Source organism: Cloeon dipterum, chromosome 2 (assembly GCF_949628265.1).
Source record: "Cloeon dipterum chromosome 2, ieCloDipt1.1, whole genome shotgun sequence".
NCBI classification, from domain to species: domain Eukaryota; kingdom Metazoa; phylum Arthropoda; class Insecta; order Ephemeroptera; family Baetidae; genus Cloeon; species Cloeon dipterum.
The window spans coordinates 4,172,793-4,189,188 of record NC_088787.1 but is presented as its reverse complement, the minus strand read 5'-3'; the positions used below and the strand labels follow the sequence as shown (position 1 = coordinate 4,189,188).

Sequence of the window (16,396 nt, the reverse complement as noted above, 5' to 3'; positions counted from 1 at the left end):
GTAAATAAATAATTATAATAAAAGTAATTTGTTTCATTTAAAACTATAAAAGCAGCTATACTGAGACAAAAATTGTTGCAGAACTACCATAAGTTGCCTAAACCAAACGCTTTGCTGATATGAACGGGCATTAATGCAATCGAATAATTTGCTCAACAAAATTACCGCTCTCTAAATCAAAGCAAAATCGTATATACACATGTATAATTAATTCAGTTCTATATGTGAGCAATTTTTCCTATTCGATCATCAGTTGAAAGTAAATTTTGTAAAAAAAATAATGGTCTGATTTTTTTAGGGGGGGGGGGGGGGTGATCCGTCCGTGGTTTTCGGGTGTGCAGCTTAAATCAATAATGCCCCGGTGGAACATTTTGCGCGAGTCTGGACTTGAGCCCACAATGTTATGCATATGATTTTCTTTCAAAATAAACAAACTTTCCAGTGGTGTGCTAAATGTGCTTATAGTTTTTTTTTGCCAAACTTTCTAAATAATTAGTAGCTGCGCGCAGTAAAATTGGAATTTTTCTAATATCGCTATTTTTGCAACTCTAAATCTTGGGTCCTAATCATCAGCATTGCAAAAACTGCTCGTCTCAACGTTCCCCCTGACGAGCTAAAAGAGTGTTTAACCTCCGAACCCCTAAGATGCCACACTTTTTTTTACTTTTTTTGGAGTTGACTTATAGCAACTTAGGGATGGAGGGTAAGCGCCTTTTCAGCTCGTCAGAGCAGGTTAAGGCGAGTCTAATGGTGAGTAGTTTTTTGCAATTTTGATTGTTCGAACCCGAGATTTGGAGTTGCAAAAATGGCGATATCTGAAAATTTCCTGTTTTCTCGCTTTTAGCGGCAGCTAATAATTTAGAGAGTATTACTTTAAAAAAATTTTAAGCACACTTCTGGAAGGCACTTAGTTTTGCAAGAAAATAATAAGCATGACACGTGGGCATACAGATCAAATTCCGCCGTAAATCACAAAAAAATCAACAAGAGCGCGCGTGACACGTCGTTTTGCTCGCTGTGTGCAGTTCTCGAACGAGAACAGGAATGCCGTACTCTAGTATTCGTTGTTATTGTTTCATAATATCGTCGAGCAAGCGTGTAGCTTTAGATTGCTGCCAAATGAATGCCAGTTCCGACACCCAGCTGGCCAATACAAATAAGGATTTCACTTCTTTGGCTCATTGGCTGAGAGTCTCCGTCGGTGAGGTCACATAGGTGGCAGTTGTGGAAGCGAGACAAAATTGCCTCGCCGTCTCTGGCTCGTCATGGATAATTTTTAAAGTTATCAACACATTAAAAACCATATTATTTTCGAAATAATTTACGAATTACCAGCTGCATGCCCTTTTCGCAGATTTCTGATTTGGATACAATGGAGGCAGACACTGAAAAAATTGTAGAGGAGGGTAAGACTGACCTTTTGAAAATTTCGTGAAATTAATTGTTATAATATCTCAGGTGAAAAAAAGGGTCGACCTGACGCTCCAGCAAATCTTGGGTATTTTGAGAGAGAATTTAATGGAGAAACAATCAAAGAAAACGCAGACAAGTATTTTATTTGCATAATTTTATATCATCTTCGATTAATTTACTTTCTCGCAAGTGTGTGCGTCCTGGTTGTCCATTACGAATTCAAAAATGCCAGAGACCCAAAGATAGTTCGACATGGAGACAAGGAAGACGTAATAAATCTAGAGAGAACCTTCAAGCAGAACAGGAAATGTAACTTCCGCAGTCTTTTGTCACCGAAAAAGGAGGTCCTCCTGCAACTTTTCAGAGACCAAGAGCGCCTCTTGCGTTTTTTCGGCTCCAAAGGTCCTTTTAGTGTGATGTAAACCTGGAAAGTTTGAATTGAAGTTTATTTTTAGATGTCATCCCTTCGGTTTTCGTGCTTTACATTTTGTCTCACGGTAACAGAGAAGGTGTGATATTTACCGACCACTACAAGAGCACAGAATCAGACGATTTCGTTTCCTTTACGACAAAAGAGATTTTTGAATCTCTCAAACAGCTATCAGGCTTTGAGGAATGCTTTAAAATCGTGAACTTTGGTGTAAGTCTCGAAAATTTTTCTGCAGCGTATTCAATTTTATATGTTACAAAATTTACAGCCCTGTCGAGGGGAAATCGATGATGTGGTTTTTAATGCGAACCAAAAACCTACCTCGATGAAAAACGAAAACTCGACTCAAATTACATTCAGCCCTGGGATGCGAAACTTGGTGGTCTTTTACTCGACAGTTGAGAGTAAGGTCCTGAATCTTAAAAGTATACTTTGTTTATATTATTAAATTGCGCAGCCACTCGAGCAAGACGAAATGAATCTGGATCGACGTTTGCTTACCTGTCGTGCCAAGTGCTTGACTCGTTGGAGAAGGACGAACCTGTGATCAATGTCCTGACCTCTGTACAGTTAAGAGTCCATCAAAACTTAAAGATCGATTACGACTTTAAAGAGAGCAAATACCTTGGTCAAACCCCAGAAGTCAAACTTTTCACTCACAGAAGAAATTTCACACTGTGCAGGTAAGTTCTATTTTTCTATTTTTTACTTTCCTACACATGACATGCGATACAGCGACTGTGCCGATTTTTTTCACTAAGGGTGGCCACCCAGTGAAGGTTGTGCGCCTCCATATGATTTCACCTAAAAAAAAACTGCGCAGATTTTGGGGGTCACTATAGGTCGCGGTGGGTGTTGCAATTGAACCTAAAAGATGCAGAAATGTACGGTAATTGAAAAAGTTTGATTTTTTTACTCTTTAACTCATAGCAACCGAGTTATTAACATTTAAAGAAAAAAACGTGATTTGTGACATTTCAAACTTTTATTTTTGGCACCCAAGCCAGGCCCTGTGGGCCAGACGGCACCCATTCCGGCAACAGAGTTGATTCCCCTTGGTAAGGAACATTTATCCATTTGCGATTTTTCATAATCGGACCATTTTTCGAATAATTTCGATTTTTTCGGCTGAATTTTAGAAAAAATAAAAATTTACAAACATTTTAGCACCATATGACCCGGTTATTGTATCTGGGATCATTTTAAGAACAATATAAAGCCGATATACGATCAAAATTCAAGGAGAAGAGAGGTTTTGAAATTTGAAAACCCTATTTTTTGCATTTTCTTTAAGAAAGTCATGGCAAATTGAAAAGTGAATTTAAATTCACTTTTTTTACAAAACAAAAGGACTCATACCGGGTTCCCACCTGTTCCATCGCATGCGTAGGTTAATTGCCGACTTGGAAACTGATTTTGAGAATTTTCGCGCGAGTAGAAAAATTGTAACTTATGTTTTTCCTATTTTAATCTTGGCGCAACGCGTCATATGAGAAGTGCGCATAAGAAAATGGTCTTATTTTTTATGAAAATTCGGCCGTTTTAGCAATTGTTGACCACGACCCCTAATGGGACAGGTTTTTGATTGGACTTTCAACTGGGATTCCCTAATGGCCTTTTTCAGGGTACCCCCAACTAACCTGAGGTTTTCTATGCGTTCCGTTTTTAATACTATTTCAGAGATTTCGTGCACATTAGGTGTGGTACTCTTATGATGTTTTTCTAACCCTCGCATGTCCCTGTACCCTCAGGTTGCGTAACCTGAGGGTTATTTATTGCAGTTTTTCCGATGTCGTTGCTTCTTTTTCTTTTTGTTCCTCCGAGTTTCTCGTTGCTAATTAAAACGGAGTTTTGCACTCGCGGAGAGCTGAAACGTGCACACGGGCGTTCTTACGGCTGGCTCGCAAGCACATCATTTTTGGTCCCCGCAGCCAGCCAGTGACACGCATTCTTACGGCCAGCCGTTTTGTTTTCGGCCTGAAATACCTGATACAGGGCATTTTCGTTCCCATGGGAAAAAGAAAAGAAGTTTTTTCGGCAAGGCGAATTGTGTATTGGTCACATATGCAAGAGTGGTTTTATTTTTGTTTAAAATTCGGCCGGGTCGTCCGATTGTCGACCTCGACTCCTCGTCGGACAGGTCACGGTCTTTGCTTCAATCTGGTGTGACCTTTTTCAGGGTTTCACGACCTGAGATTCTCTATGAGGTCAGTTTTTCAAGGGTTTGCAGCGATTTTGAACACATTTATGGCAGTATACCCGGTCAAGAATTTGTGACCATTGCCCTTCACCGACCTTCCTCAGGTTTCGGTTTTGCCGGTGCTGTCGCTTATAACGATTCTTTTGGTTACCTCAACGTACAAGTACCAGTGCCCAAAGGGCAGGCGCGGAACGCCCATCGGTTGCCCGCAGGGCCAAGGCGCCTTGTGTTTTTTCAATAATGAGTGATATGTAATGGTTATATATATGTTATATTGAAATTAAATGTTTATTCCAGGAGTTTGAATGCACCGATCTCTTCTGGCTCAACCTCTGACGGTAAGGGAGTTAGACCGGAGGAGCCTGCTGTGGATTCAGTAGGAGAATTTTACCCTTGGGCGTCACCCTCGGGAGAAAAAATGCGACATCGCCAAGCATTTATTTTGTTCACTGAACCTGATCGCATGGTGAATACAATGAGAGATGGACTTATGAACCTAGATTTCGAGGTCAGCGAAAGAACTCTCAATGCAAATAACTTGGAGCTCTTTGTCGGAGAAGGTACAAATAATCTTTTAGAGTTTTTTCTTATTTATTAAGGGTATTTTTACTTTTGCACAGCTTCTAGTCTTCCACCAAACGTTGGCTGCATTATCACGTGTTTGTTTGCACAAGTGAGTGAAACAAGCAACTCAAACGAAATTTGCGTTCTTGTGGACAATGAGAAAAAGAAAATCTCCGAATTCCTTCACGGATTCATTGGCCCAAAAAACGACAAGTGGATCGGAAAGCCTAAAATATTTTTCGTTCTAAATCAAACAGTAGCACCTATGCAAGGTGAATGCGTAAGTAGCACCTCTTGAAAAATTTTAGAATGTATTAAATTTTTTATTTCAGATCCTTAGAACACCCAATTACAACATATCTGCTACGAACCACAGTGGATGGCTTGTCCTTGTTTTGCACGATAAAGGTAACAACTAACATCACTGCTTTCTTCAATAGTAACATCGTTTTATTTTAATCCTCAGAGAAACAACAAAAGCTGATTGACATCTTGAAGGGCCAAGAGCTGAAACGAGGAAGATGTCTGCAAGAATTGCTCGCATCTCTTCTCGTCTCGAAGGAAAACCAAGATTTGCTCAACACAACGCTTCAGTTTAAACTTGACTTTCCTGATATTCCGAGCTCATTTGTAAAACTTGACTTCAGTTTTATAAAGGACGGAGTACAATTTCCACGTGAGACAATACTCTATGATGAGTTGTTAAAAAAGGCAAATCCATCAGAGGTAAGCAAAATTTGGCTGTTAAGCTCAGACGCGGGGGCAGGAAAATCGACTGTTCTTAGGGAAATGGCGTTCCAACTCAAGAAAACCAACCCAGGATTTAAAATATTCCGTATTGCTCTCTCACAAATATCGTTTGATATAAACACGCGCACATTGAAGGAATTCGAATTCTTAGCAAAATTCACACATCATTCGTCTGACGAGGTTACTGAGATTGTCAAAAAAAATATATGTATCGTCATTCTTGATGGATTTGATGAAATCTGTCTAGAATTCCGAGAAAAAATGCTGAAATTAATCGAGGTTTTAAAACAGGAAAAAATTTCAGTTTGGATTGGAACAAGACCTCATGGGGTAGAAGCGATCAAGAGAGTAGTTTCAGAAGCTGTTTTAGTGGAAATCGAACCTCTGAACAAAGAAAAACAAGTCGAATTATATCAGATGGAAACTGGCGAGAGTGAAAATGATTGCAAAATATTTATCAAAAATTTTCCTCTGATAGACATCTTGAAAAATCCTTTGCACCTCTCTTTAGTTGCTCAGTGCGGGAATGAAGGTAACTTGTACAAAATTTATGACAAAGTTATCAGGCATAAAGTTGAAGAGTGTTTAATACATCGAGAAGGATACGGGCAGGATAATGCGAAGTTTCAAGAAAGAGTTGAAGAATCACTCAATCTTCTTCAAAATGTAGCATTTCGTTACATTGATAACGATGGTTTTTGTGAGAGACACGCAAATTTTGAGCAAATCAATGGCTTGGGGGTTGCCTCTTTTGAAAACGAAAGAATCATTTTCTTACATCAGACATTTGCTGAATTTCTCACAACCGAAAAATTCATAAGAGATATTACGGTAGATACTACTTCCAACGTACCATTGTTTGACTTGAACGGGAAGAATACGGTAGGAATTCGTCATCACATTGAGAAGTTTCGTCAGTGTTTCAGGTTTCTGGATCTATTCTATTCCACAATTCTCAATAATGAAAAATTGATGAATTTACACAGAGAAACTGTTCTCGCAGCAGCGAAATCAAGTCCAGCAAACTTTATGAAATTAGTTATTTTGAGTAACTTAAAATACACATTCGGGATTTTGAAACCTTATCTATCATTTAGTGAAAGAGGAGAAGATTACATTTACCTGGCAAATGACATTGAGCTCTTGACCTTATCGATTGAACATGCCGACGAAATTGCCGCTCAGTTTGTTGAAATGGATTTTCTTGAAAGTGAGGCTCAGTTGGTAAAATATCTGCCTCATTTATTATCTTATGCGGAAACATACAACGCCATTTCCTTTCTTGAGATGCTGAGACAGAAGTTTAGTTCATTGCCAGAGTTGGTCAAGTCGAAAGGGTATGAAATATACGCAGTCAATAAGTTGCTTTGCAAGAAGCACGATAAACTTCTCGATTTACTTGTGCAAATGGGAGTTGTGATTTCAAATCTTGAAGAGGCTCTTTACACTTCTTGCTGCAAAGGAAATGTGTACAACGTAAAAATCCTTTTAGAACAGGGCGCTAAAGGAACGAAAACAAAAGCGAATATATACCGCGATCCATTAATAGTCGCTGTTCAAAACGCTCACCTAAACCTGGTAAAATTTCTTTTGGAAGAAAAAATCAGTGGATTGCAACGTGACGCCATTTCTTTTGAAATTGATGAGTTTAAAGAAGGATGGAATGCTTTCCACTACTCAATATTTCATCGCCACATAGAAATTGCGAAGTACTTGTTGGAAAAAAGCCCAAACATTAAATTCCTGGCCACAGCTGAAGGTGAAAGTCCGTTACATTTAGCAGTAATGCGCAATAATTTGGACGCGTGCCTTTGGCTTGTAGACGAAGTGGGCGTTGACTTAAATGGTTTGCTTCCAAGCGGACATCCGGGGAATTGTCGTTCAGATACTTACAATCTTTTCTTGGACTATTTCTTAATGCTTCAAAGGAATATTCACAAAGTTGATGAAAGAGGAAGAACTGCATTGATGTGTGCAGTCGAACACGGTTATGTGACATTAGTTCACAAATTGATTGAGTCCGGTGTTAATATTCGAGCAAAAGACAAAAACGGATGGAACGCTTTTCATTTCGCTTGCTATAGATTAATCTCCGAACCTGGATCAGAATTGATTCAATTGTTGCACAGCAAAGATTGTCTGTTGGCTAAGGAAACAACGGAATATGGCCAAACTGGATTGCATATTTTTATAGAGAGTTTTGACGAAGATTTGAACAAAAGTTTTCTGGACTATCGGACTATGGATTTTCTGGATATGATCGGAATCGACACTTTAAAAATCAAGGATAACACAGGCCAAAGAGCATTGGATATTGCTTTGGAAAGAAACTTAGATTGTGTCGACTATTTAATGACGAAAGATGTCGACCTTGATTTTAGGAATAAAAAAGGACAATCGTGTTTGCATGTGGCCGCGAAAATGGGGGATTTGGAAGCTTTGCGAACGTGGATTACCCTTGGTGGAGATTTGAGCCAACAAGCCCATGACGGTTGGACAGCTCTTCATTTTGCGGTTTGTTACGATCATTTGGATTTCGTGAATGAGCTTTTGTTGTCAGGCGTCGATGTGAACTCATTAGATAATTTTAGACGGTCCCCACTTCATTTTGCAGTTTTTCATGATTCTAACTTAAGACCCCTCGAATTTTTGCTCAAAAATGGAGCAGACGTAAATAAAGCTGATTTTGAAGGGTGCGTCCCCTTGCATTACGCCGCACAAAGAGGAAGCACAGATGTAGTAGATAAACTCCTAGAATTTGGTGGGGATTTGACTTTGACAGATTTTGAAGGGAAAAATGCTGCGCACCACGCGATAAACCAATTTTCCATGTTTCAGTTCATTGCTGAGAAAAATATTGATTTAGTGAAACAGCGTCTGCCAAACGGAGATACGTCTCTGCATTTTGCAATTAGATCCAAAAATGCTCACATTAAATATCAGTGGTTCGTGGATCAAGGATTTGTGGATTTAAACGCAAAAAACAACTCGGGTGAAACAGCGGTGATTCTCGCTTGCAAATTAAAAAGGTGGGACGTTTCTAAACAACTGCTGAGAAAACACGTTGATGTCCACGCGAAAGACCGAGAGGGAAAATGTGCGCTAGACTACGCTGAAAATGTGGAAACCCCTGATTTAGATTTGGTCCAAAAGCTAAAGGAGCTTGCGTAGCGCCCCAACACCGTTGCTGGCGTGCTTGGTTTTCGCATGCGTTTGACGAGATACGTTTCTATTGTTTCGCAAATTTATTTGTGTTCCCTTTCTCGCGTTTGTCATTGTCGACTCTGCCTTATGACCAATTTTCCAGATTTCTCAACTCAGGGTTCAATAATTTCACACGAAACGAGAATATACATCAACTCATAAATCGAAACATATGCTTTTTTCTTACTTGTGCCCATCATCTTGCCTTCGACATCATTAAGCTCATAAAAATTATTATTTGTATTTATTTCATAAGTATACATAAAGTTGAATTTTGACATTTTTTTACACAAAATATTGTTTAACAAATAAATAACTGTAGAAATGTAAATGTAATTTTTCTGTCCCTACAATTTATATATTAGATATATGGAAATAAATACTAGAATTTGTTCACGGCCGCACAAATGAAATCGAGTGATGCATTCTATATTTTATGTATATAGCGATGTCGTATATATTATATTATCATAATTTAGAGTCTGTGGAATGACACCAAATTAAACCAAAATTTGTAATGCATAAAAAAGAGTAAAGCGGATTAGATAATCTTTATTTTACTTTATAAATCATTTTTCCGATGCATATGAAAATAAGCACGTTGGATTGTTTCATTATTAAAATTGTTAATTGCAACTATTAATTGTTTTATTTTTAACCAATTTTAATATTTAAGATTATTTTACAGCCATTGGCAAGGTTTTCAATTTTTAAAGAGCATGTTCCTAAATTCGAATTATTCGCATGTTTAGAACTGAATTTATATACGCTGCGAGTTTGAGACGCTGATTAACTCTCAACTTTCAAGTCGAGTTCATTGGCAGCTTTTGTTGATTGGTAGACAGCAAAACAAACCAGAAAGCACTTCCGCGGTGAGGAATTTTTGGACGCGAAATCTTTTCTATACTTTTTTTTTAATTTTGCACTATGCAAGCAGGCCAAAAATCCCTGTCTCTCCTGCTTTCATGTTAAATTTTGATCTAAAATGAACTTTAACTATTAACTCTATAGTTTCGTCTTTAAAGTGCCAGTTTAATTCGATCTTGATTGTGTAATATTTAATCCGACCACTACCAATCACAGAATCAAACTAATTTGTTTCCTTAACGAGAAAAGAGTCTCTAATAATGCTATGATTTGAGATCGTTCCACAATTGTATCACTCCAAAGGAAAAAGCACTGCAGACGCTGGTTCGCGTCGCCTCGCAGCTGCCGCCTCATGGTTTTCGAACCTTTTGAAGAAAATCTGGTCTGCGTATAGGCTAAGTTCGCTTCAAGATTACGGTTTTAAGGCAGTCCTGCCACCAGAGCTCAAGGACTGCACCCTAGCTGATTTTCCCTTCTCTCTGCAAAAAGCACTTGCGGCAAGTAAGTTCAGTGATTAATTAGTATAATATCTTTTGCGGCTCAGTGCGGCGTGAAATTACTTTATGATGGATCTCGTTTAAACATTTTTCGTCAGTATTGTTCGCCCTTTCTTCCTTATAGTAGATTCTTTTAATTGAAGCAACATCGAGGGAGGTGGAGACGCGATGGCGGATGGCGGGCACGCGACCTTGATCAGCGCAGCAGGAGAAAAGTAGTCACGGAGGGGAAGTGGTGGAAACGCAGGAAAAGCCAAGGAGGCTACCGTCTTTAGGCCTTTTCTATAGCTTTTGATTTAAATATGACGGACTGCTGGAGAGAGAAACGAAGAAATTGATTTTTTGAATTTATGATTTTATTTTACATCTATTAAATTTGAAAAATACGGATTGATTGCAAACATAAAATCAAGGAATAATTTTTAATTTTTCCAAAAAATTATTACGATACATGTTAATGGTACATGCGTCTATGAAGCACAAAATAAATTCAATTATTTATATTATGCTTTACAAAAGAGATCCAATATAATTGTGCTCAAGGCAAGAGTTTCAGGTATTGCGCAGACTCGGAAGCAGCGTCTTTGCAACGTGGTGTCGTGGAAGTTTCCGGTGCAACGTCATCGTACAGATGTTCCGGTTCAACAGTGCGGACGTAGTCGTACTCGAACTGAACTGGAGCACGAGGTGCCTCTCCGAATTTCTCGAAAGTCCTCTGCCTCTCAGGCATCGCTTTTACTTTCTTCGCCGATCGCGGGCTGAGACGTATTGGCTTCTCGTAGAGACCAGCAGAAAGGGGCCTGGCAGCGGCCTGGTCGTATTTTACTTCCTCGTACAGCGGCACTTCCGCGGGGCCGACGTCACCGTGGTTGTCGGCGATAACGGACATTTCCTGGGCCTCGTTGGTGTTTTGCAGAATGGACTTGTTCCTCTTCTTTCTCAGGACGAGCAAAAGAATGATCAAACTCGACAGGATCACGGTGCACATGTTGGAGCAGATCAGAATGAGGATCAATAGCCGATATTGGTGCAATTTTTCCGTCAGGATGCTGCTCTCCTGCACCTCGGCTATTGCAGTACTATTCCCGCTGATTTGTTCTGGAAAGGTGTAACAGGCGCATGAGATTGGTTTGGTCTCAAGGGAAATGGAATATAACTTGGCGTAATTTGAATAAATTGACATGACCAGCCATATTATACTGATAATAATTTAATTAAGATTAACAACCATATTGAGAAATTTCACAAAGGTGAAACTGGAAATTGGCGTCTAGAAATAATACAAAATAAAATGCCGGCCCAGGCTGCGGTTGGCTGCATAGCGAACCCTTTAGTATTCGTCATTTTTAGCAACATAATAATTAAAATGTGCTCTTTGGTAGGTTTTAATTACGAAGAAACATGAATTTCCCCCATTTCTTTTGGCATTTTTCCAAGGGAACAGTGTCCAGATTAAACTTACCTGGCGAGTCCAGGAGGTCGAGGACCGAAGACATGCTTCCAGCCTTTCCCAAAAGGCACGAAAACAAAAAAATGCAACCGTTGTTTTGTGTAAGTTCGGAAGGAGAGACGCGCAACCAGAGAGTCAAATAATGGCGTTGGACTGAGCACACACCCGACTCTTATATACGTCAAACAACCCGGAACCTTTTTAATTTGATAAAAAATCAAAGTAGATTGCGATTGGAGAAAAATAACAGTCAGGCAGTGCTGTACATATATACAAAGTGGGGATCTCATATATTGACTTTTTGGAAATTCACGCGGTATGTATTTGCATATTCAACATATTACAATTTTTGAAGCCTATCAAGCCAAAACAGTCAATTAATTCACTCTTTAGTCACATTTATATTTATTTATTTTTATATAAAATTAATCGAAATAGTCGATAAAGCTAGAGTATATTTTTAAACATGCGACACGCACATTTACCGCCTTATCGCGTATTAATCATAGCTCGAAATAGTTTTTATCGCTGCGTGGTGCACACATTTCCTGATTGTGAGCAACTCACTCGCTAAACAAATGAAAAAATAATTGTTTGGCTCATGTTTTCAACAATTAGAGAGGTCAAATTTATGATCGATGTATGTGTCATCTTCATTTCAAGGACGAGAAACAGCGACCGCGTGTGTTTCCCGCCAGGGTATTCCCAGCTGGGGTTCTCGCTCGCTAATGTCACTGCAGGTGGCGTAAAAGTCCTACCTTCCTACCTACACTTTAAAATCAAGCTTTCATTGTTAGAGGAGACACACAGCTGTGATCAACTCCTTGAGACGTCTCCCCACCATCGTTAGCCTCACTCATTGTCAGGTAAATCTCCGCATGAGTAATTTAATTCACTTTTTTACATATATCACAAAAGAAAAAAAAGCCTAGCTGAGAAACCAGTCATGAATGACGAGGAGAGACTTTCTATCGCCAAGTCGAGATCATTACCAATACAGAACAACCAAGGTGATCCCTTGGATGAAGTAATCTCGTCCATTCTCTCCGAAAGCATGATAAACTCGGAGCAGATAGTGCTTGACGTTGGAATGCAAGGTACGCGTGTAAGATTCTTTAGGAATTCATTAAAAATTCCTCAAATTGTTTTCTATTCACTAAACAATTAACTTTTTTAGATGAATCTCAGAGATATAATGCATTACAAAAACTGATGAAACAAAAGTGTCCGGGAAGAAACGGATGCTGGGGGACATTGATCAAAATCTTTAATGCCCTTGAAGTTTTGCTAAGTCCGACGGTTGAGGAAATCGATCTGACTGACGTAATGTCCTTCTGTCCCGACTATCTCAAAGAACAATACTACACCAAGGCACGCGTTAGACTTATAACAATTTTAATTTAATTATAATAGGATTTGAAGCAGGCGATGCATTTGATTAAGGCGAAAGCACCGTGCGTTTTGACTTTGAAAGTTTCCGACGAATTCGTCATCGACCAGGAAATCGTGGACGCAATCGTCAACTTGAAAAGTCTGACCAATCTGGATTTCCAGCAGTGCTCGATGAAGTATCGGGACCTTCTGAAGCTCTGCACCAGCCTTCCAAGCCTCAAAAGCGTCAAAATTCAGATATTTTTCGAGACTGAATTCATCGATGATGTCAAGGTCTTCCAGAAGAGCTTTACGAACTTGGAATACCTCACTTGCAGCCTCTCTTTTGATTTTGGCGTGCTGGACAAATACGAACAAATTGCGCACCTTTTTTGGCGTCGTTGCATGGAGAACCTTCTAAATCTCAAAGGACTCGATATTCGTTCGCCAAAGTACGCCAATAAATTGATGACTTTTACTCAGAGCTTTGATGCCATCATGCCTGGTGAAAGTAATTTAGAAACCTTCAAGTGCATGCCAAACACGCTCGAATTACATTTGTTCTTTACCAAAGTTAACGATTTGGAGGTAATTACTTTAAATATAAACTGAAATTTCATTTTTGACGGTATATATGTGGTTGAAAACATTCCTTGATTAGCAAAATTTTAGCGAAACGTTCAAACCGTTAATTTTTGTAGGTCTGAGCCAATAAGAAAGCTCCACGAGAACGCAAGCGACCAATCAGATGAGTTTTATTATAAGATGGAAGAAGGCAACGCCACATCGACCCAGGCTGCCGCTGTGGCGCTGCAGTCTCGATCTTAGACCAGCAATTGGTTAGCGCATCTCTGATTGGTCGCATGCACCTAAAAAGACCAAAGAACAGTTTATACGCTTTTGTGCGTATTTTAGACACGTAAATCGGCTAATTTAATCTCAAGGAAACGATTTAAAAAGTTAAAAATGAAATTTCAGTGCTGTTAAGTTTTATAAATTAATTTTCCTGGTATTTATACTTTGATCCAGATTTATTTTAGCGTCTTCGACATCGAGGATGCCATTAAAAATATGTTGCTATTTCCTAAGTCGGTTCAAAGCTTAAAATTGAGGTGGGTTTCGTCACCCAAAGTGGTGGACAGTTTCTTGGAAAAGTATGGGCCGAACTGTACCTCTCTCATGATTGAAGCCAGGGAGAAAATGACCTACTCTTACGAAAGAATTTTTTCCAAATGCCCGAGACTGGAACGTCTCACCCTGTACTTGCTGGAAATGACCGATGATGGACCAGAATTCAAAAACCAAAAAAACTGTGACGCACTGACGAAGTTCTCCCTTTTTCCTCCCAGGTAACGACGTCGTTAAAGACTTTGATTTATTTTTTTATAACTGAATTTGGTTTTAAAATATTTTAGGAAAAGTTTCGCCAAACTGTGCAATATCCTTACTGCAGCTCCAAATCTCCAGCACTTTACGTTGATTAGCGAATGGTGCGATCTTGAAGACCTGCGCACCCTGTCTTCCCTGATCGTGGAGAAACAGGTTTTACAGAGCCTTGTTTCGTTCTCCTTTATTGGTGATTCCAACTCAAAGATCCCCATGGATTTCAGGAAGAAACCAGTTTTTGCTCAATTGGTCTCATTCATCCCAATCCTTTGTGAGCTGCTAAAAAACGCGATTGCATTCCTTCCCAAACTTAAAAATAGCGATATTCGCTTTACCATTAAAAACAGTGCCTCCTTACTTTCCAAGGAATTATTAGCTAATAGAAGGAACCGTCGGCCTAATGAAGCGTTGCTCTTCTTTGTTACACAAGATGAAACCCTCACCGATTATATGGATACTTTAAAATAGCGCATGAAAATTCCAGAAAAATAAATGTCTGAATTTGAAATTAATTTTTGTCTTTATTTTTAAATACTTTTGCTCTCCAGTTTGGAATTGTGTAATAAATAAATTAATTGTGGCTCTGATTGAGAGATTCATTCCCTTTTAATATTATGAATAGTGCAACACAAATTTATTTGCTATCTAATTGGCAGTAGAATCATTTTAAAATTATTTGCAACACTTCAACGTCATAAAATTAATCGTTTCGGACTTTATTTTTGCGCGAAGCAGCATTGTATTTAAAGTGAAGATTAGTCCACACTGGTTATTGGCCTTTAATTTGACCCCCTAGGACAAAATTTCTGAACGATATTTATTTAAGGCGATAATATCGATATTCAAAAATGGGGGGATCACGGCAACTTTACCTTGAAACATTGTACAATGCTATCCTTTTGCCCAGCGTTGCCATTTTCTCTCAAGGTTGCGTTGCCGTAATCCGCCCCATGAAGAATCTCTTTCCACAATTATTGACTAGCAGAAAAGGGACAAATAAATATTTTTGAAACAAAAACTACCGGTGTTTGAAGCTGCATTTAAAAATTGTCACTTTATTTTTTATTGCGCTTGAGGAAGATCTGATAACAATTGCATAGAAGCGTGTTGTGTATACGAAAAAATATTATAATTTTGGTCAGAAACTGAACTATTCCTGAAAAACAAATTTTACTTTCGATAAGTTATTTTTTCGATACGTGACAATGAATCAATTCATAAATTTATTTGTAAGCGTTGCAAACTTTGAGAAATTTGTTAAGGTTTTTCTCCTCAAGCGTACGGAAGACCTCCAAATTTATAATTTCATGAGTTACATCCCTCGTTCCGTATTTTTCCTCGATGTACTCCAATAAATCCTCGTCATGAAAGTGGATGTAGACATGGACGTCGTTCAAATTGGCACAAAACGCGATCGCATTCTTCATCATTGCACAAAAAGCTGGAAAAAACAGAGCGAATTGAGAGAATTGAGGATCCGATTTGTAGTCTGCATCGATTTCCAAGGCCGACGAGTGAACAAAGTGAAGCTGGTCGAGATTGCCGAGGATCTTCTTCTCAGCAATCAAGGTTGACACCTTTCTCAGGTCGTCTACGTTGAAATACTCGTTTCGCATGGTAAAAGTTTGCAGTTTTGGCGCCGAAAGGATGTTCGAAAGGAATGCGGTTTCGTGGCTAAAAATCAAAATTTTGAAATGAGCCATTAGTCTTTGGAAAATTATACTGTGAATTTTATCCAAGAAATTCAAGTTTTTGGTGAAGCTTTAAAACACAATTTTTGACGTAAAAAATCTTTGCATTTGTCGCAACAGCGATTGGCTTAACCGATTTTAGTGTTCGGAACGTAAAAATATGCTTTCTTTCAACCATTAAAAGAGTTTCGTTCCTTCACTAGAAAACGGATCTATTTTGACCCAGCAGAGGACGACGCAGACGTTCTGATTGGCCCAAAATGACGAGTAACGCCGCAGATCAATCAGAACGTCCGTATTCCTCCGCCGCGCGAAAATAGATCGCTTTTTGAAAGCGCATAAAACTCACCACTGCTGGGAATTCGCATTGGAGGGAATTTAAACTTATTTGATCATTTAATATCTGGATAAAACAATAAAAAATGAAATAAAGAAATAAAATGATAAATTGTTATTACCTTTCATTTTCTGGAGGCTGCCAATCGAAATACTCTAATTCAGCGAAAAATTGGATCTTCAGCCAGTCGTCTTTCATTCCCACGTTAAACAACCCGAGTTGCCTCAGTTTTGGGC

At 38.8% G+C, this 16,396-nt stretch overlaps 1 protein-coding gene across 1 annotated transcript; it reads right to left on the bottom strand.

Moving 5' to 3' along the window:
* Window positions 1–10,286: 10,286 nt before the first annotated feature.
* On the bottom strand, window positions 10,287–11,503 carry LOC135938107 (uncharacterized). Its single transcript, XM_065481645.1, has 2 exons — window positions 11,388–11,503; window positions 10,287–11,023 (listed from the first exon to the last, which is right to left on the bottom strand). The coding sequence occupies exons 1-2, from the start codon at window positions 11,419–11,421 to the stop codon at window positions 10,464–10,466; spliced, it is 594 nt and encodes a 197-aa protein (XP_065337717.1). The 5' UTR covers window positions 11,422–11,503; the 3' UTR covers window positions 10,287–10,463.
* Between the last annotated feature and the right edge of the window lie 4,893 nt (window positions 11,504–16,396).